This window comes from Hippocampus comes, unplaced genomic scaffold (genome assembly GCF_001891065.2).
Source record: "Hippocampus comes isolate QL1 unplaced genomic scaffold, H_comes_QL1_v1.1 scaffold110, whole genome shotgun sequence".
NCBI lineage: Eukaryota > Metazoa > Chordata > Actinopteri > Syngnathiformes > Syngnathidae > Hippocampus > Hippocampus comes.
In genome coordinates this window covers 1748698-1770462 of record NW_017805498.1, presented here as the reverse complement: position 1 = coordinate 1770462, position 21765 = coordinate 1748698, and the positions used below count along the sequence as shown (strand labels likewise).

At 40.8% G+C, this 21765-nt stretch overlaps 3 protein-coding genes across 8 annotated transcripts in view; 2 read left to right on the top strand and 1 right to left on the bottom strand.

The window, feature by feature from the left end:
- cpne2 (copine II) overlaps positions 1-9597 on the top strand; it is a 41395-nt gene extending 31798 nt beyond the window's left edge. For both annotated transcript variants that reach the window (XM_019876894.1, XM_019876895.1), the window contains exons 15-16: positions 6444-6680; positions 8570-9597. In XM_019876894.1, coding sequence (XP_019732453.1) covers positions 6444-6680; positions 8570-8677 — 345 coding nt within the window. In that variant the 3' untranslated portion in view covers positions 8678-9597. The remainder of the gene's footprint in view (positions 1-6443; positions 6681-8569) is intronic.
- Positions 1-21223, bottom strand: part of psme3ip1 (proteasome activator subunit 3 interacting protein 1) — a 22041-nt gene extending 818 nt beyond the window's left edge. Inside the window, exons 1-8 of one of the 5 annotated variants that reach the window (XM_019876904.1) lie at positions 21145-21223; positions 19807-19954; positions 19614-19712; positions 18341-18462; positions 17048-17187; positions 14878-14954; positions 12975-13181; positions 10692-11080 (exon numbers count right to left, since the gene is read on the bottom strand). In XM_019876904.1, the coding sequence (XP_019732463.1) occupies positions 11076-11080; positions 12975-13181; positions 14878-14954; positions 17048-17187; positions 18341-18462; positions 19614-19712; positions 19807-19930 (774 nt within the window). In that variant the 5' untranslated portion in view covers positions 19931-19954; positions 21145-21223 and the 3' untranslated portion in view covers positions 10692-11075. Of the gene's footprint in view, positions 1-10691; positions 11081-11658; positions 12214-12654; positions 13182-14877; positions 14955-17047; positions 17188-18340; positions 18463-19613; positions 19713-19806; positions 19955-21144 lie in introns of those variants that run through there. The other 4 variants (XM_019876899.1, XM_019876901.1, XM_019876903.1 and 1 more) reach the window with 4 other exon arrangements.
- A 365-nt stretch (positions 21224-21588) lies between these two features.
- LOC109519987 (cytochrome P450 2F2-like) overlaps positions 21589-21765 on the top strand; it is a 10922-nt gene continuing 10745 nt past the window's right edge. The window contains exon 1 of the mRNA XM_019876897.1: positions 21589-21640. Coding sequence (XP_019732456.1) covers positions 21624-21640 — 17 coding nt within the window. The 5' untranslated portion in view covers positions 21589-21623. The remainder of the gene's footprint in view (positions 21641-21765) is intronic.

Below are 21765 nucleotides of genomic sequence, written 5' to 3'. Positions count from 1 at the left end.
CAAGCTTCCTGGCCTCTGGTAGAGGACCCGAGCTGAATGAGGGATGGACACCACCCGAGGGGTGAGACGAGGATTTTTTATATATATATATATATACCCTCACCGGCCATTTTATTAGGTACACCATGCTAGTAACGGGTTGGACCCCCTTTTGCCTTCAGAACTGCCTCAACTCTTCGTGGCATAGATTCAACAAGGTGCTGGAAGCATTCCTCAGAGAGTTTGGTCCATTTTGACATGATGGCATCACACAGTTGGCACAGATTTGTCGGCTGCACATCCATGATGCGAATCTCCCGTTCCACCACATCCCAAAGATGCTCTATTGGATTGAGATCTGGTGACTGTGGAGGCCATTTGAGTACAGTGAACTCATTGTCATGTTCAAGAAACTATATATATGCTCTGGCCTTCCTGTGTGGGGTATGCATGTCCTCCCCAGGCCTGCGTGGGTTTTCTCCGGGTATTCCGGTTTCCTCCCACATTCCAAAAACATGCATGACAGGCTGATTGAACACTCTAAATTGTCCCTCGGTGTGAGTGTGAGCGCGGATGGTTGTTTGTATCTGTGTGCCCTGCGATTGGCTGGCAACCGGTTCGGAGTATCCCCCGCCTACTGCCTGATGACAGCTGGGATAGTCTCCAGCAACCCCCACGACCCTTGTGAAATAAAAATAAAAGCAGATCGTAAAATGGATGTATGTATGTGACAATTTTCAAAAACGTACACAAAATGTGCAACAGCAAGTGTTCCTTACTGTGTTAAAAAATACGGAATCCTTGCTTGTGTTCGTCTTTATCGTGAAGAGTTGAATGAGACTCTGTTGAGTATGAGACTTTGTTGAGTATAATATTGTTGTACTGATTGAGTGTCTATTTGACACATCTTTGCATGCACTTATAGGTGACGTCAATGAGGTAAGAAGTGACACCTCGATTAACCCTTTCATGCACCAAAAATGATAACCTGCAACCTGATAATATGATAGGCGGTCCACTGTCGTAACCGCTGTCCCTGACAGGGTTAATAATTCCAATTAATTCTCATTAAACATGGGTAAATACATGCGGAAGAAAGGTATGTGTGAGAAATTAATTACTTGGTATAGGAATACAATGTGGTCAGAAGAAGCTCATGTAAAATGTAAGTCAGAGCACCTGGCTCAGTTACCTTGTTTCTTTGACTGGCATCATTCATGTAAAAAAACTAAACACATTTTACCATGTCACACAAGCAGAGAACAAATCCATGGGTTAAAATGCCAAAACAGGTTGTGTGCCACGATATATATTTTTGTTATGACTACGGGCCTATCTCGTTTTATATCAAACTTTGTTTGAATCTAAGGTAACAGAAAATGTCATTTGGTAGCCTGAGCACCAGCATCTATCGATCATCCACACCTGTGTTTGCGTGCTTCCTTAAAGTTGGGTCAAAGGCTGCCAGCCGCACACAAAGCAAGGCGGTTGAACTACGAAAACAAATTACATTTGACGACTGGACCTCCCAAACCAAATGACAGTTCTTAATTTATTGCCCCCCCCCAAAAAAAAAGTTTCAATACTCGCAGTACTCCTTGGCACTACTAGTCACACAAACACAGCTGTGCACGGCATGTATGATCATTTGATTCAACCAGGCATTTTGATTCATTGTAAACATCTTACATTTTAAATATTATTAACATATTTGTAAACATAAAACAGACCAGAGACTGTCAAAAGACTGTGCGCCTCTGGTGTGCTGATTTCAATGGGTGGGAAGCAAATTGCCGGTTATATTCACTCCCACAGCGTTGCAAAACAAAAAGAAAGAGAAAACTCCCTCCTTGCGCACAATTAGGCTGCTTGACTGGTAGACTTGCACTGGGTAAGAAAATAGGGCCCCAGGTCTCCATCGATATCTAACAGAGCACATCCAAACTGTCAATTTTCTTTTCATTTGAATCAAAGTATCAGAACATGATGCCTTTTTATGCGGCTATAAATTTAATGCAGAAGTGGTCCAAACCAAACAAACAAAATATTTTAGAGCATATCAGTGATGCTGCAAACAGATGACATCTTAAATATCCAATCTTAAATGAACAAACAAAACTACCGTATTTTCTGCACTATAAGGCACTTCTGAATCCAAGGTGCACCCTCAATGAATGGCTTATTTTAAAACAGTTTTCATATATAGGGTGCACCGCATTATAAGGCACATAGAATAGAAGCTACAACAGTTGCTGCGGTTGTGTTTTGCATCCATTAGATGGAGTTACGCTAAATGGAATACAATCCAGCTTTCTATCTATCAAGCCCTGGCTGCGGTGGGACTATACATCCACTAGCTAGAGCTACGCTAAAGCGAATACAATACAATACAATGCAGCTTTATTTATATGGAGTCTTCACAACTGCTGCAGCTGTAACAAAGCGCTTGACAGAACATTTAAAATACTGATATTTTAGAATATTGATCCAGATGTAGGTCCCTCAGGATGAGGCATGAAGCATGGCACAAAGTCCATAATAATGCACATTTTATTTATTGGCAACTGTGACAACTGGTCAAGAACACGGACATGAAACATATAAGTACAAATAGCAATAAATGAAAGACAAACATGAAGACAATTGATTCAACAAAAAGGCACACAAACCTTGTGGGCTCACATTCACAAGGGCCTAAATATCCTTATAAGTCTTGCTTGTCTCCTTCTTCCTTCATTTAGTCAGTAGGTAACGATGCTTTTGGAATTATCTGTTTCATAATGGCTGCGCAAAGCTCACAAAGTAGCCGTCTTGTTTGTTTGAGTGTGTTGGCGAATGAACATGTCAATTAGTGTTGGGCAGAACCCATTTATGCTACAAGTGGTTACTGCTAATAATCACCACTAGATGGCATAAGAACACGAACAGGGAAACAACTCAATGGGGAATAGAAAGCGACTGTACTAACACCATATATAAGCCAAACAAACAAAATATTTTAGAGCATATCAGTGATGCTGCAAACAGATGACATCTTAAATATCCAATCTTAAATGAACAAACAAAACTACCGTATTTTCTGCACTATAAGGCACTTCTGAATCCAAGGTGCACCCTCAATGAATGGCTTATTTTAAAACAGTTTTCATATATAGGGTGCACCGCATTATAAGGCACATAGAATAGAAGCTACAACAGTTGCTGCGGTTGTGTTTTGCATCCATTAGATGGAGTTACGCTAAATGGAATACAATCCAGCTTTCTATCTATCAAGCCCTGGCTGCGGTGGGACTATACATCCACTAGCTAGAGCTACGCTAAAGCGAATACAATACAATACAATGCAGCTTTATTTATATGGAGTCTTCACAACTGCTGCAGCTGTAACAAAGCGCTTGACAGAACATTTAAAATACTGATATTTTAGAATATTGATCCAGATGTAGGTCCCTCAGGATGAGGCATGAAGCATGGCACAAAGTCCATAATAATGCACATTTTATTTATTGGCAACTGTGACAACTGGTCAAGAACACGGACATGAAACATATAAGTACAAATAGCAATAAATGAAAGACAAACATGAAGACAATTGATTCAACAAAAAGGCACACAAACCTTGTGGGCTCACATTCACAAGGGCCTAAATATCCTTATAAGTCTTGCTTGTCTCCTTCTTCCTTCATTTAGTCAGTAGGTAACGATGCTTTTGGAATTATCTGTTTCATAATGGCTGCGCAAAGCTCACAAAGTAGCCGTCTTGTTTGTTTGAGTGTGTTGGCGAATGAACATGTCAATTAGTGTTGGGCAGAACCCATTTATGCTACAAGTGGTTACTGCTAATAATCACCACTAGATGGCATAAGAACACGAACAGGGAAACAACTCAATGGGGAATAGAAAGCGACTGTACTAAAACCATATATAAGGCGCATCGGATTATAGGGTGCACTGGCTGCTTTTGGGAAAATGGAATGCTTTTCGGTGCGCCTTATAGTGCGGAAAATACGGTCAACCCAATACAGTATACTATAATCACAACATTGATCTCATTTAGTAGTACCCACAAATGTATTATTTGCTCTTCATGATCACATGTGGTCATTCAATTTGCGATTGCATCTGTAATGTGGCAGCATTCACACAAACTAGTCAAACACTGTCGGCAACTCATAAAAACAAGTTGCAGAAGCACCCACACTCTGCGACTCGACTCAAGTAGCATCCGGCTGGGTCGCTTGCTACGTGGCTGGCTCAATGTCCGAATATCAATGTTTCAGTCCCTCAGATAATGAGCCTGCGACTGGCTGTGACCAGTGACTCTGTGTACTTGTATGACTACCACACACACACACACACACACACACACACACACACACACACACACCCACACACACACACACCCACAAACAAACACACACACACACACACACGCAAGCTGGCGTTCTAAGTGGTTCGCATGGCACAGTGTGTCAGCAACCCAGGCTCTGCGCGTGATCACCACTCTCGAATCAGAGCTGCTGTTTGTCGATTAAAGAGGCAAGCTTCTGATCCCCCCCGGATGCGCGTTTGTCAGTAACATCAATTGGAGCTTTGACTTCAGTCAGCGGCTGTCTTCGTGACCTCTGTTAACAAAATTGTCTTGTAAGCTCATCTTAACCTCATGGCGGTGTTCTTCCTGAGAACAAGTTCGTATTTGATTTATGGCTGCCCGTGACAAAGTGGCAAGTGTTTAGTGTGAAAAATACGGGTCTGTAATTTACATCTTTTCGATTGGTGGTTCTCCATTGGTGGTACATGAAGGCACTTGAGGTTTATGAGATTTTAAAATCTATTTAAAAAGTAGCATCCATGCAAAAAGAGCTTCATCACAGCAGTTGCCTCCTTGCTGCCAAAGACGACGATCCTCACAAAATGAACAAACACATTTCAGTGCAACAATGCAATGTTCAGTGCTGACAGTTGGTGCTGTTGTCAGTCTTCTTTTTAATTATTAAATAGATATTTTAGTTGTTTTTTTTAAGCAGTTTCTGCTTTTATTTAAAAATAAGTGAACAATTTCTTTTTGAGGACAGATCTGTGAACGCATTAGACTGAGAATGATTTTTATGCACACAAATCTTTATGACAAATTATTTTTCTTGATATTTTTTTAAATTTCCCGAAAGTTGCAGGGATATCACTACATATGGAGTTCCAAAGTTTAATAAATCAAGACACTGATTGCACATCAGTGTTTTCATCCATAAATGCGCTGGTTTGGTGGTACCTGGCTCAAAAAATAAATAAATAAAATTAAAATCACTGCCTTAGATGAACGAAACTTGCTTTGGTTCCTAAATTAACTAATGGGGTCTAACAACGACTAGAGTCAAATTCTAAAACACCACAGAAATTATTGTAGCATGCAGTATTTAGAACCTAAATGAGAAAACAAAAAGGGAGAAATATGACTCAGAATAAAGACACAATGAGCTACTGTACTGTATGTTCATGCTTTGCTTTTTTGCAAAAGCAAAACAGCAACTACTCTGTTGTTCTACTTCAACTATTTATGTGCACAGTGAGTCATATAGCAAAAATGTTTCAGTTTGCAAAAATTAGTTTTTCAAATGAAATTTTGGGCCCCTGTGTATGCTAAATATTAAACCTAAATGCCAGGTGCCGTAAACATGTAAAGTGGTGCGAAAATGAGGACATCTGGATGGCTGGTCGTGAAGCAGGCTCTGCTACGATCTGGAACCAAATAAACAGTACTTTTCAATTATCCTTTTCTGATCCGCGCTGTTCGATGTTGTCCATCATTTCATCGTCAAAAATGTTACATTTGCATATTTACGGTATATATCGCGGGCTCAGAGCGTGAGTGAGGTGTTGAAGTACTTGGCTAGGGGGGGATGCATTTATTTATTTAAAATCATGGGAGGAGTCGCATACAGAAGGCTTGCAAAATTGTGATTGACATCCTTATGCCGTTTACACACGCGTGCACACACAGACAATTATGAATGCAACACACTGGATGCATACTTCATGTCTGTATGACTAAAAGCAATCGTTATATACAGGAATGTTGACATTTCGGTGTTCTAGTGAAGCTGCATCCCCTTTTCTCCTGAGTTTGTTTTTCTCTCATTTAATGCCACCATCATTGCTATGCCTGAACAGATGGTGCGGTCTGTAGTGTGAACGGAGCCCAACTTGCTCTAATGCAGAAGTGGTTTCATTTCTTTTTCTTTTTCCTCTTTACTGGATTCTCATTTTGACTCTCATCTCTCTCATATTAATTCTCTTGCCTATTTTCACTCCGAACAATCCCGGGCACATACTGCAGGATATACAGCATGTCAATCATCAGAAACATAACTGACCCACTTAGTGAGTCTAAGCAAAATTCCAATTTTGAGTTTTTTCTTTTTCTTTCTATCCTAAATCCTCCTTCTACCACCTTTCTGTCTGTGCAGCAGTACTTCACTCTCCTCATTATAACAGACGGTGTCATCAGCGACATGGATGAGACGCGTCATTCAATTGTTCAGGCATCCAAGCTGCCCATGTCCATTATTATCATCGGTGTGGGCAATGCGGACTTTGCTGCCATGGAGTTTTTGGATGGAGACGCCAGCATGCTGAGGTCCAACACCGGCGAGGAGGCTGTTCGAGACATTGTGCAGTTTGTCCCCTTTCGGGATTTTCGTAATGTGAGTATTCACTTCAGCCTGAGCACTAAAGCAGTTGCATGGTCTCTAGAATCGGATCCTGGCAGAGGTTAACTGTACGATAGGATTTTGCCCAACGCAACACATGCTGATGAAACATTTACAGCAGAGCGTCAAAACTCACCTCCAATAAGTTCCATTCTGGATTTAGAATGAATGCCCCGAGTGTGAAGTAAATTCATCTGTTTCAGGGATCAAACGTGCACCTCAACCCATTCATGGCCAGCCGTTTTTCTCAAATCGGGAGAGCCAGCCATTTTGGACCATTTTGACTAATTTTTGAAGGCCAACAGAAAAAAATTGAGTTCTCTTTCCATATAAGTATGGAACCTACCAAAAAAAAGCTTAAACCCTCTTCTTTCATTCAGAAAAAAAAGTAAATTACTACCTTTTACCATTCTTTTGTCAACAGCAGTTGAACATTGGGAGGTTTCTTGAAAAGACTAATTTCCAAGAAAAATTCTGAGGAAAAAAAGCTTTTTTTTTTGAAAGGATGCATTTCAAGCAGGACGTTGAATTTGATGCCTTTTTTTTTTTTTTTTTTTTGGTGATACCAAGTACAAATCCAAGAAGCTCCTGGAGTCATGAGACTAGAGTTGGCTCAGTGGTTGTTGAGGAGTTATAAAAGGCACAATTTAGAGGTTAGCTAAAGTGGCATACAAATGTATGCTTGTGAACAAGCAACACTTCAAGGTTACAGTGGATATTGCCGCCGTAGCAACTACTTTATCCCAACTAGGCTACATTGAAAGACACACAAAGAATAGCACTGAAGATTTCATGAGGGATTTGACACATACACAATCTATCTTCTCGCCTTTTATGTTTCTATTTCAAAGTCCTCGCCCCTTTTCCCAACAGTTTCTTTCGTCAAATAATTGCGTGAAACCTTTGGAATTTAGTTTGCCCGATTAATCCATCCATTTCCGAAAGCTTGTCTTACAGTGAGCTGGAGCCCATAATAGTTGACTTGGGCGAGAGACATGGAACACTCTGATTTTTCTACGGCATCATATACTGGTAGAAGGGGGGCAAAATATTAGAAATGCTCCAACTATCATCAAATACTGATTCCAACTACCCTACCTGACAATCACCTAGAGGGGAGGATAGCTACAACTGTCAATCCCAAAATATGTATGTTAGGTTTATTTAGTGAAGAGTCTAAAGTCTCCAAAGGTTTGAATGTGAGTGTGAATTGTTTTTCTATATGTGCCCTATGATTGATTTCAAATAGTACCGGGAGTAGTCTGCTTTTTGCCCACTGTAAGCTGGGATGGGCTGCAGCACTTGTCCAGACCAGGAGTAAACCATTCCACCATCAATGACTGGTTCAAAGTGTCGACTTGCAAGAGTACGATGAATTTCAATACAATAGTCTGGTGCGTTATACTCTGATATAGGTGATAGTAGTTGTATTGTGTTGCATTTAAATGCACAAAAAGTCACACGGGATATTTCTGCAAACAAAACACACGAGCAGTCTGAATCCTCTGTCTTTCATGCCCAAATCGTATATCCCATCGTCAGCGAAGCCATGCCACTTTTAAATCAAATAAAACCTCAAGAGGAACTGCTATTAAAGAGCCAAGACGCATTTAAGCCACAAATGCTCATAATATACATTTTGTCATGTCCTTGTTGATCGTAGTTGCTTGTTATTGATACTATTAGCGTAGCCTGTACTACTGGAGACAAATCCCTCGTGTGTTCTACATACTTGGCCAAAAAACATGATTCTGATTCTCATGCATGTATCTACATACTTGGCCAAAAAAGATGATTCTGATTCTCATGCACGTGATATGATAACCTGGAAACAGTTCTCTTTAGCATTGGACGTACGTTTGCCTGTTTTCTCCTTCACTAAGGCACCAAAGGAGACCCTCGCCAAGTCTGTCCTGGCAGAGCTGCCTCAGCAGGTCACTCAGTACTTTAAACAGAGGAACCTCCCACCCACCAACCCGGCGCCGGAGTGAGATAAGTGAGAAGATGACAGCTCACACTGTAAAATAGCTTTTCTGTCAACTGCCAGTGCAAATTGAAAGTCTTGTGTGTGTCTGCCGTGGGCAAATACCTCAAATGGGGAAGACAACCTTGTCCTCATTTTTTAATTTTTTTTTGTTTTGCTTTCAAAGAGCGCAGAAATGGTGGTTTTCAAGAACTGTGATAAAAGCACGTTTGAACCACAGGTGCAACACTGATCATTTTCATGGAAAGATTGTTTTTTTTTATTTTTTATTTTTTTATTGTTGAGAATGTTAGTGGTTTGCTTTCTGCATGTGTCTTGTGATTTTTGCCTTGTGATTCTAACAACATTGTGGTGTTAAATCCGCTTGGCTGAAATCAATATCAGTGGTCGGACAGAGATTTTTTTCAGGTAGCGGTCAATTTGAAAGAAGGCTGATTTGTAGTGAACCCAGCGCACTTGTTCCTTAATTTGAGCTAGAGAAGGCGTTCAGTGTGAATGGAAGGAGGTGAAGCTGCTGCGGTGGCAGCTGTAGCACTAAAACGCAGCTGTGGAATGCTGCTCTTCAACGTGAGACCATTTTTCCAGTTCAGTGTTACGGCTTTGGTTCATCCTGCATGTTGCCAGTCACCGTTTACAAATGAACAAAGACCATAAAACGCATGTAGGGTTGATTTGCATTAGGTGTTACAGATTTTTGTACATACTGTATTGAAACAAACATTTTGTCACACCTTGAAGGCATCATTATTTGAGGAAGGCGAGTCAGAATGTGCACGAGCAGTTTGCGATACAGTCTGAGATTGCACTGTATATTTATGATGTTGTAATATGTATTGATAAGCTAACAGTAAATATTTTTATTGTATTATGCAGTGCAGACGTGTGTAATTATACAATTATTAAAATATACATTGCAACGTCTCTGAACTAAATGTGTTGCGCTTCATTTTGTAAGGTTGTGTCTGTGACAGCACTTGGGTTCATAAACAAAACGAGGTCTTATGTATGGTTGTTTAACACAGGGGTCGGCAACCCAAAATGTTAAAAGAGCCATCTTGGACCCCCCCACCCCAAACAAATATGTCTGGAGACGTAAAAAATTTAAAGCCTGATAATGAAGGCAACAGACGCTGTATGTATCTATATGAGCTAGATTAGCCTACTATCAAAATGGCTAATTAGCTACAAACACACAATGAGCCTCATGATTTTTTTTTCCCTGCAGTGCACCCTGTAGAACGGTGGGGGGGGGGGGGGGGCCCTTTTTTTCTGGGGGGGGGGGGGCGACCTTTTTTGACCAAAGATCTATTTTTTGATCAACCGACCTCCCTCCGACCCGTAACCACACACACGCATGCCATCGTGAGCAACAGCCACAACGGCCCCGAAGATGAACGAAACTGAAAGTAGACACGAGTTTGTGAAAATCAATGCGTACCTTCGTCGAGACCTGACACGGTGGCACTTGTGCAGCGTGTTCACTATCGTAGTTCAGGTGGACCATTTTCAAATGCTTCTCTCGGCCCTTTCCGTTTTCCCATTATTTGCCAGTAACCTCGATGAATTACATGAAACGCTTTTTTTTTCCCTTACAACAGCCACCTGCCTGGCATCCCGCCCTGCTAATAGAAACGTGTGTCGCAGGCGATTACGCAAATCTTCGCTGACAGAAATTTTTAAATTTAATCTTTATTCCACACATTTTTACAGCATTGGAAAACGTTGAGAATGTTTGTCCTCCTACAGAAACCATACTAAAACAAAACATATATTTCTCTCCCCCATCTTTTTCCATTTTCAAACATTTTGGAAAAAGCTCCAGGGAGCCACTAGGGCGGCGGTAAGGAGCCATATGCGGCTCTGGAGCCGCGGGTTGCCGAACCCCGGTCTTTGAGTTCTCATAACAGCCTGTTGGTGAAGCATACTGGCCAAAAAAAACAAAAACAAAAACAAAAAAAACTCCACTATTACAATGTACTCCATCAATGGGATACATTTATAATACACACACAGAAACCGACTAAAACAGAAAGCTTTTTATTTCTCTTTGGAGTCTGGGGCAGGAGTAAACAGATGAACATCTTCCCTGAATTCCGTGACTTTGGGACAAATGACACACATTCCATTATTCTCCAACATAGGTCTGACTGCATGGGACTCAAAGAAGAGTGTCTCCTGCCGCACCTCACTAGTCTGTTGCTGGTAGCTACAATGGTACGAGTTATGTGATATGCGAATGAAAGAAGTCTTTTCCTTCCTCCACAGCAGTCAATCACTTTTCCCACAGCCAAAAGCACAGCATGTCGTCAGTGTGGCTTGGGGTTGGGAGAGGTGTGCGGGACGGGGTGGGAGAGTGGGGGGGTCGGGACGTCATCGGAGTAGGCAGTGCGGGTTTGCTTGCTTGCCTAAACTGCATGAGACGTGATTGAGGGAGAAGCATCACGTTTGAGCACAACAATAGCAAAAGCACAAACAGCTCCACAGATTGTGTCCAATTAAAATGCTTGGTTTTCCTATTCCCATTTATTTGGACTACGTATTTTGCTCAATTTTGCCCCCCTGGCTGCAAAAGCGTAAATGTGAAAATAACAGGAAACGCTGAAGGGGTAAGTTGCCGTTCTGCTGTTCTCGTGAGAATTTTGTGGGAACTGGTACAAGATGTAACACAAAGAAAGAAAACACGATTAGGAACCGGTCCTGTTTAAATTACCTCGAAGTGGAAAATCAATGTAATCGATTGTTATTTTTAAGAGGAGAATGTCTTTCTAAATGTCTTAAAACGTCTGTTTGCACAGTATAATAGAGCTTTCATGGAGAAGTGCCATAGCGGAGGTCTGATGTGCCGCAGGTTATAATATCTGCTGTCATTTATGGACAGCAAACAAGTTGAGTGTGCCATATTTTCAGACTATAAATCACTCCAGATTATAAATGGCACCCATCAAAAAAATGCATTTTGAAGAAGGGGGGTCCACACTGGATGATAAATCACATTTTTTTGGATGGGGAGGAATTTATTTTACAGAAACCAAGACCAAGGACAGTAGAACATGGACTATCACCCAAAATCCCCCTTCCCTAATCATGGTGGAGACGCTGAACGACTTATTGTTGGATTCAAAACTTTGCTTCTCACTATGGAGAAGTTTTTCTTGACCGGAAGGATTTTGTCTTTACAGCACCAAAAAAAAAAAAAACAACAACCATGTTTCAACCTTTGGCCACAATGCGATGAGGGATTCTAGTCAAGGTAAGCCATTTTAAAGTAAAAAGAAAAACGTTTCCATAGTTAGAAGCGCAAGTTTCAAATCCAACCACTTGTTGATTGTCGTTGATACAATTAGGGATTGGGAATTTTGGCTCTAAATTCGAGCTGTAATATTTATATATAAACATTTACATGAGTATGAGTTTCAGGACAAGCCAAACTATGAAAAAAAAAAGTGACTTAATAGTCCGAAAAATACGACCCTTTTTTTGTTTGATGAAACTGAAACATGCAGTAAGATACATCGGCGTGGAGATTTCTGGTTCGTGCACAGCCTAATTGAAGTAAAATAAAAAGAGAGAGTAAAGTGCATTAATCATTTGGGGTTAAATTCTATTTCCATATTCTTTTATTATATGAAGATTGCACTTTTACAGTTTGTTTTGTTAAAGACTAAGATGAATCACATTTAAAGATTTTGTGATATGTTCCTATTTATTCTGGGATGTCATTTCGAAAGAGATTATTATGTAATGATATTCAAGACGATAATTAGTTTGCGAGTGTGACCCCAGGTTGACTGCTGAATTGTTCCACTTGAGGTGGGCGTAAGTACAATGTATGAGGAGACATGCTGTTAAAATTAAGTTAAAGTGAAGCTCTCAGGCTACCTTCTACATGGTTGGAACAAAGAATGAAATGGTTGGTTGCAACAAAGTGGTGCACTCGATTTTGCCTCAACTGCTTTACGATACAATTAACACTTCCACACAATCAACAATATTCAAAACAAATGTTTAATTGACCATTAATTATCAGGCCCATCCCTAACAGCAATGTTACTGTTAGTTATTAGCCAAGGATAATAGCACAGAAAGCTTGTGGAAACCTTTGAGTACTCACCAGTGTATGGTAAACTGTATACTTCCTTTCATAATGATGACTACTAATTTCTTGTGACATTGTAGGGATAACTCTAAGAACAATGCAATGTTTTGTATGAATGTGTGCAAGTGTCAGATTATCGGGTGTGAAACAGACTATCTATTGGCTCTGCTGTGCCTCGGGTACGGCAACATGATTACATCCACGCTACCTTCGCTGTCCGAGCTGCTGTCAGAGTCGCTGCTGCCCGAATAATCGCAGAGGCCCGGGAGGACGCCGATGCACACTGCCGCCGAGGGCAGGTGAAGCAGAGCCGGACTGGAATTAAGGGGGGTCGATGGGCTCTTGGGCGTCAGGCCCGTGACAGTTTGTTGATTTTCAGCTCCCGCTGGTCTTCGCCCTCCTCCTGCCTCCTGCTCTGAACAACACAATTTACTGTCAAGACTGAGAGTTTAAACTCAACATGGAACTCAGAAGAAAGGAAATGATCCACTTTCATTTCGGTTGCCTGAAATTTCTCATTTATTAATAACAAATACCTTTGTTCATCAATACCAGCAACGGATATGGAAAGGCAGACAAAATATGTGCTTTTCTATTAGGTGGCATCAGGTACAATGAAGTTGGGTATCCATCTGTTGCCATTCATAACAACAGAAAAACTCTGTAGATTTCTGCTCGTAGATCAGGCAAGTGATCAATTAAATAGATTTTTTTTAAACTCCTTATTCGACCTCAGAATAATAAAGGTTACGGTTGGCGCCCCAAAATCATAGCCTCAATGTCTCCTCTGCGGCAGCAAATAGCAACCTGTCATGTGGAAGTTCCGCTTATACGCGCGCACGCGCGCGCGCACACACACGCGCGCGCACGCGCGCACACGCACGCACGCACGCACGCACGCACGCACACACACACACACACACACACACACACACACACACAGTCTCTTCCAATTACAATTCTAACAGCGGTTGCCTAGATTTCAGATTAATGTGGCAAAAACATGAGCAAATGTGTATTACATTGAGAAAAAAAAACAAAACTTAATGTCTGCTCCACGCAGGACCAAGCTGTTGTGTGTGCAACCGGAAGTTCCGCCCACACACAGGCTTCTTCCTGCCACAATTCCAACAGCGGCTGCCTTGTCTGTAGCTTATGTGTTGTGTTGTATTATTTTGTTGTTATGACTTCAAGATGGCGCCCTGAGAGTGGCTGCCTTTACAGCTGCTCCTATACTTTTTGTTCTTCAACTTTCTTCCTTTCATAACTTTGCTCCTGTAAACTGGGAATTTCTCCATTGCGAAACGAATAAAGGTTTTCTTATTCGTATTCTTAACGCCATAAACATGACAAACAAAGACAAGATTCTTACAGTTTTTTGTGTCAAAAATATGTATGTATAAAAAAAGATGTATAAATATCTTGATACTGTACGTTCAAAAATATAAAGGGAACACTTAAAAGGAAAACTTGGAGTTACACTGTGTTGTGTTAAGATTGAATACTGTGTCTCATGTGTTGTGTTGTATTATTTTGTTGTTATTATGATTTCAAGATGGCACCGAGAGTGGCTGCCTTTACAGCAGCTCCTATACTTTTCGTTCTTCTACTTTTTTCCTCTCATAACTTTGCTGCTGTAAATTGGGAATTTCTCCATTGTGAGACAAATAAAGGTTTCCTTATTCTTATTTATTTTTTTGAGCAGCACAGACACATATATCATAAAATTTAAATATAATATGGGGGCTGGAACGGATTAATTGCATTTCCTAATGGGAAAATGTACCTTGATTCACGATTGTCGAGTTACAAACGGGGCCACAGAATGAATTAAATCCATAAAATGAGGCACCACTGCACTTTTCTTGATAGCTGGCTCATTATTATCATAGGACGTTTGTTGTTTTATTTGCCTGTGAAGTGCGACGCTGAGGGTCAAGAGCTGGCTAACACGGCTAACACATCTATTGCTTCTACATGTATCACTCCAAAGGTGTTTTGTCGTGTTAAAATGCGCAAAACAATCACAAAGCAAGAGTTGTACTGAGGTAACTTGTTATTCATTTGAACTAGGTATGAACACAGTTTTAGGCCTCATGCTTGATGCCCACCTGTATGTCTGTCTCCATTTCCTGTTGCTGTGCTTTCCACCTTCTGCTTCTTACTGCTGTCGGATGACTGTGAAGAACTGGTTCAGGTAAGACAAGACAGAGTGTTAAGATGGAAAGAAAAGATGGTACACCTCAGATTTGCAAATTCTGTTCAACCTACAGGTATATTCATTGAATCACACTACAAAGACAAATTTAATGTTATAACTGATAAACCTCGTTTTGGTTTTTTTTTTTGCAAATATTCACCCAATTCACTTCGATGGCCTGTGGCATGTTTACCGCTATTTTACAAACATCACTGTGCCTTTTAACAACACTGTTTGGGAGTTGAGGATGCCTTGTTTCAGACTTCAGGAACTCAGTAGTCCGGTGTCTCAGTTGTTGTATTTTGCACTTCATTATGTGCCACACATTTTCAATGAGAGACATGCCTGGGCTGCTGGCAGGCCACTCTCGTACTTGCATTCTTTCATGACGAAGTCATGCTGTTGTAACACATGCAGAATTTGGCTTGGCATGATCTTGCTGAAATAAGCAGGGACATCCCTGAAAAAGACTTTGCATAGCTTGCTCCAAAACCGGTAAGTATCTTTCAGCAAAAAAAATAAATAATAATAAGATAACCTTTATTTGTGCCACATTGGGGAAATTTGCAAAGCGTTCGCAAATGTGCAAGTTATCCATGCTCTGGCCAGTAATACAACCCCATATCGTCACAGACACTTGCTTTTGAATTTTGCACTGATAGCAAACAATCCAGATGTTCCTTTTCCTCTTTGGCCCAGAGGACACAATATCAATGAAAGGGAGCGGTTGGAGGACATTTGCCACAACAGCAAGGCGCCTCAAATTTTAAAATGTTGTATTCGTCAACCGCCTGACCGTGACATCAGAAAGGGCGTCCAATAGTAGAGGTGCTGGTAGAGCGATTTACTGCTACTTTGGCTGACTTATTTAAAGGGAACGGCATGAGCCTTGATAAATACAGTGCATTCATCAGGATCAAAAGATGTTGTCAAGGTGCGCTCTACTTCTCATCTAAACCAGCTGCAAATGTCAAACTTTTTACTTCCTGGTAGGCTGCACATGTCAATAAATATTGGCACACTGTTGCGCAGACCTTTTACACTGAGTGAGTACAGTGTGAAAAGAATGAGAAGGGTCTGGCTGCAGCCTGTTGAACCACACTGTAAAGAAGGAGACCAGAACGGGAACGATACGCACAACGGGGCACGACAAGTTGGCTTTTACTGTTGTGCTTGTTTGCCATGCTAATGGACAGAAACTGCCACCTATGGTGATTTTTAAGAGGAAGACGCTGCCGAAAGAAAAGTTTCCAGCCCGAGTAATCGTTAAGGCCAATCAAAATGCCTGGATGGATGAGGAGAAAATGAGAGAGTGCCTGAGCAAAGTGTACCTAAAGAGACTGGATGTTTTTGGGTTTCTTTTTTCCCAAGCGTCACCATCCCTGTTGATCTGTGACCCCATGCGAGGCCATCTCACAGCCACTGTGAAAGGCCAAGTGCAACAAATGAACTCGGAGCTTGCCATCATTCCGGGAGGCTTGACGAACGAACTCCAACCGCTGGGCAAAGTGTTCAAAGTTAAGTTGCGAGTGGCGTGGGAGCGATGGCGAACACAGCTTTACTAAGACTGGGAGGCGGCGCCGGGCGAGGTACGCCACAATTTGTGAATGGATTGTGAACGCTTGCGATAATGTGTCTGCTTGCACTGTTGGAGCTTTCGCAAAAGCCGTCATCATTTCTGAGAAAGGTGCATGGCAACGTGACTGACTGACAAGGGTTCTTGGCATGTTCGATGGAGAACTTGCTCAGCTGTTCATTTTGGAAACAGAAGATGATGACTTTGACAAAAAAAAAAAATAATAATAATAATCACAATAACATGACTACATTGTTCAATACTTCAATAAAGTAGAACCAAACTCACTTTTGCCCCGATATGCCTCTATAAAAAAAAAAAAAACTACACTAGTGTACATCCATGCTTTTAAGGTAGTGTATGTTTGACCATGCCTGCGTCCAATGCCCCTTTTATGTACACAAATATACAAATAGCATATACTAACTGGGACTGAGTCTTTTAATTCGGTACGCAATATGGTCGCAAAAATACGGAAGAAGAAAACATTTGTGTGTGTGCATACCTGCGTCTCTTGACAGCACCAGCCAGTAAATGGGCTTGAGACAAATGGCTGGTCCTTTGCTCCACCACTGATTGTTTAGCTGTTGCCTTCTTCTCAGACTCTGGGCGGCTGTCAGAGGATACTTGCTTTGCCACAGCACTGTGATGACATAGAGTTAAGGTCAATGAACCTTTGTGACACCACAAGAAACATTCTAACGGCGGATATCATAACATGCGGCAGATATGAAAGCAGACCAGCATTACACTCCAATAAATGCAGAGCGGCTAAGAACAGGACTGGGAAGTGACACAGATTAGAGGGCTAAAACAGGGAGAAAAAAAAGTAGGCATAGCTCAGGGGATTCACACCACAACATCAATTCATTCATTCACACACATTTGGGCACAGGATGTATGAGGTTTAAATGAATCCTTGTGAGCTCCTAAAAGCAGCAAGACTGCTTGAAATGGCAAGCTTCGTTACCACATGACGATGCAGTTTCCAGGACAACCCACTTTGTTGCCTTTTACAGACAAACTGGTTGTCTTCTGTGGACGGGGAAGAAAATATAAAGAACGCTGAACATGCAGGATGGTCATATGGTGCAGGACATACATTTTGAGGTACCATCAAGCAACTACGGGTGTAAATACTTCTGTTCTGGTGTCATTTTCCCATTATATTATTAATGGCGTACTTGAACTTTTCATCTGTTTTTTTTTTTTTTTTTTTTTTTGTTATGTTGGGTCTCACAGCAGGCCACACCTCACTCACGGCGATATGTTGGACCTGTTTCTGCTTCCTGATGTGAGACCAAGCAATGTTCCCAATGTCCCATGTTGTCCAAAGTTGCTCGAGTCCATAAATAACGTGCATTTCCACTCCACAGTTCCAACTAAAAACACATCAGTGTTTTGTTGGTTCTGCTATCATCACTGCGTGATGCTACTACAAGAGTCATTCGGTAAATTATTCTTTTAAGAATGTTTACTTATTTTCATAGAGACCATTTACAATAATGAAATGCTACTTTTAAATAACATTGATAAGACTTTTGAAAGTTCGCTTTAAGACATTTTAACGCCAATTAAGGCCTTGTTTTTGCATTCATGGATTTAATGCCTTTTAAGACTTTTTAAGGATCCACAGGAACCATGACATAGTGTATCTTCCACACAGGTGCGCAAGCAGGTAAAGGTGTAAAAAAGTCATCTCAGATGGCCAGTGTGGTGTAAAGGGGCTAAAATAAGACTACCGAGTTAGCCACAATGACACTGATCAAATAAAATGTTGACATGATCAAAAGGATATTCTGTATTCCAACAGTTCCTGTTTCTCTTCATCCCTGCGTTGCTTCTCCACCAAGCTCTGTTGCCGGGAAACCTCATCCAGGAAGCTGGTCTCATCATCGTCCAATCCCCTCACCATGTTCTCTGTCACCATGGAAACAAAGCTGCTCTTAGCACATTGCAGCAAAATCATGGCATTTTGTAGGGGGGGGGGGGGAACAGCATTACGGTCTGTTCAAAAATACACTTAGGTGGCCTTCATGTAGGGAAAAACCACAAAAAAGAGCTTGACGATGCTCATAAACGCAATTCAACACATTTGCAATATTGAGCTGTGTATGCTGTAGGGAAAGAGAATCATATTTAAACGGGTACTGTCAAGAACAAACTCATGGGTTCACTATTATTTTTCAAAGCAATTATCTAATGATGATGGAATGATGCTGAATTTTCATCCTACAGGAACTTAAGAGAAAACATTTGTTGACATGCAACTTCATGGCAAGAAAAAAAAAAAAAAAGAACTTTTTTGTCAATATTAGGATTTTACTAATACTGCTTGTTAGACCGATTACAAGTACTTGTATTTAAGCCAATATCAATGACAATGCAATTCCATTTTGCAATTGTGATGGGAAACGTTTCACTTGTTTTTCATCAAATTTTGTTCAAAAGCACAAAACAAATTTTAATTGTTTTGGCAGGAATTTCACTCAAATAGAGCACTTCTCTTAGACGCATTCCAGAACACTACTTTACATTGTTCACTGGAGGTATTTTACTGCACTTTAAAAATCTCCCAGTACTACACTTCAGTGGGTTGTGTTCTCAAGCACTTGTTGTCACTCCAAGGTATTTATTTAGTCAGATATTTAATAAGGGCTTTCATTGACTAAGTACTACCAAGAGGTGAGTGTGGATGCAGAAAATACAGATGTGCCTTGACTTAGAAGTGACCCAATTTGAGGCGAATTCATACTTTTGGTATCTGCAGAGTGCACACTGATCCGTTTGACTGCAAATATTGTCATCCATGCCTGTGTGCGAGGATCTGCGTGAACTCCTTTACGGTCGACTTTGCACAGTTTGGCTCAATAGAGCTTCGATACTGTGCCGCAGTTCATCTGCGATTGACATTACAAATCAAATGCCATGAGTTGAGTTCCACAAAAAAAAAAAAAAATAAAAAATCATGGGCTTATTATGTTAGAACAATCAGAGAGCAAAAGCAAAAGGAAGAAAAAAAAATCATGGTGGAGACGCTGAACATTTCAAAACAACATGCCAATACCCACTGAATTTGAATTGTTCCTCAAATTCCTCTTGCTTTTTGTCTCTCTGCTCCTGCAGACGCTCAAAGAGAGAACGCGAGTCATACTCTTGCTCAGGGACCTCTGCACAAGAAGAAAGAAACGGGTACAGTATTTGCAGCTATTTAGAATTGATCCACAGGAGTCTTTTGTTGAGGATTTTTGGAAGTGATCTTACGCTCAGGGTCATCAGGCTTCCTAACTTTCTCCCACTCCTCCTGTCTTTTTTTCCTCCTCTCGTCAAGCTCGGCTTCTGAAACAAACTTCCTGGTGAGATCAACACCTGTCCCCGCTTTTGCCATTGCAGCTCACCTACAGAGGAAGATCTCTGTCACACACGCACGCACACACACACACACACACACACACACACACACACACACACACACACACACACACACACACAAAAACACTGAGTTATGCACCGAAATTTCAAAGTGTCATATGTTATAAATAACGATGAGATATTGCAAGTATTTTCTTGTTACCAAATCCCCTATGTTACCATCAGTTTGTAGTGCACTGCATATGTAATAAGGAGGTGATTAAGTAATCATACGGTTTCACAGTCAAAAAATTTTTTGACATGTCTTCAATGGTGGTAGGACATGATCAAAGGGTCCAGTATCGGCATTTCCTTCGCGCCAACGACTCGGACTCGGGCACCAAAAAGGTGTGATTGAGTCATCCCTAGGTAGGTCCCTTTAGGACTCAAGCGCTGGTTTAGATATTTCACCCAATTTGGGTTGCATTGAATTTAACTCAGCAGTTTTTAAAAGTGTAGTGAGGACAAGGAGTGTACTTGTATTAAAAACTAGGCTAGGATTGAAACGGCTTTACAATCAAATGAAAAACAGTGAGCAACTGTGGGAACTGAGGGTGACTTTTTGTGACGTGCGACAATGTACTACTCTCGCAAAACAACCCCCCCCCCCCAAAAAAAAAGTAACTTCGGAACCTTGTATGTGGTTCCATTGTCATTGGCTTAAACTGTGCAGGTTACAGCTTTGGCTCCCCCGAGTGGATATTCCTGGCCAGTACAGGTTAAACATTAAAGCAAATGGATGGGTTATTCCGCAAAAACGAGTCAACACAAACATCCAGGAATCTTCTGCGAAATGTAAATCAGGCAAGCGGGATTTTCACTGGCATATATGATGTCGTTTTGACTTTCAAGGCCTTGTGATCTGAGATAACAGCATTAGCTGATATGGATTTTTTTTTCTTCCCAAAAGCGAAGAAAAAGTTCGCCGGTTCAAACCACATCCGAACAACTGACACCAATGAGGCACATGCACTTGCAAGTTAACTAAACTTTGATGACTATAACCTGTCGAAACGTGCAGCAAAATAGCTAGTTAGCTTATTTAGCATTCAACCAAGGTGTCGTCAGTGTATGTCGAAAATCAAGCGTGGCATGTCGACCCCTCTTAATGCAACGAAAAGCCAAGACTAATTTAATATTTGTCAGCGACCACGTCAAACGATAAGGTGATTTTCCATCCATTAAACTTACCAAACAAGGGTTATCGGTAATAGTCAATGACGTCTGCGTGTTACTGTGAAGTTGGCTCGTCGCAGCCTTCAACTTGTGAATTCAGTTCCGACGTAGTTTGTGCCAAAGATTATCGCTTTAATAAAAAAATTTAAAATATGAAATAAGTAACGTTGATTTTAATTGAAACATTGAGAATATTTCTTTTTACAATTAAATGCATTTCCTTTCACATTTTATTTATTTAATTTTATTTAAAACAGTGGGCAAGCTGGAAAGACCTGAATAACTCTTTATTTATATTTGCACTATTTAATGTCAATACTCCATTACTCCAACCTTAATTTAGCTGTTCAACTTTATCGTTAATTTTCTTGATTTAGTTTTCCTTTTGGTTTCTTTTTTTTTTCCATACATGAATGTTCTTTGACAATGGTGTTTAACAGGGACATTGAAGGATTTTATCTTTATCTACATAATATTAATTTGCAACATAGGCTATGTGGAAAGATGAAAGGTATTACAGTTTGGTGGAATAGATTTCTTCCATGTATTTGCTTAAAAATAGCTATATACACACACGCGCACACACACACACACACACACACACACACACACACACACACACATACACACACACAC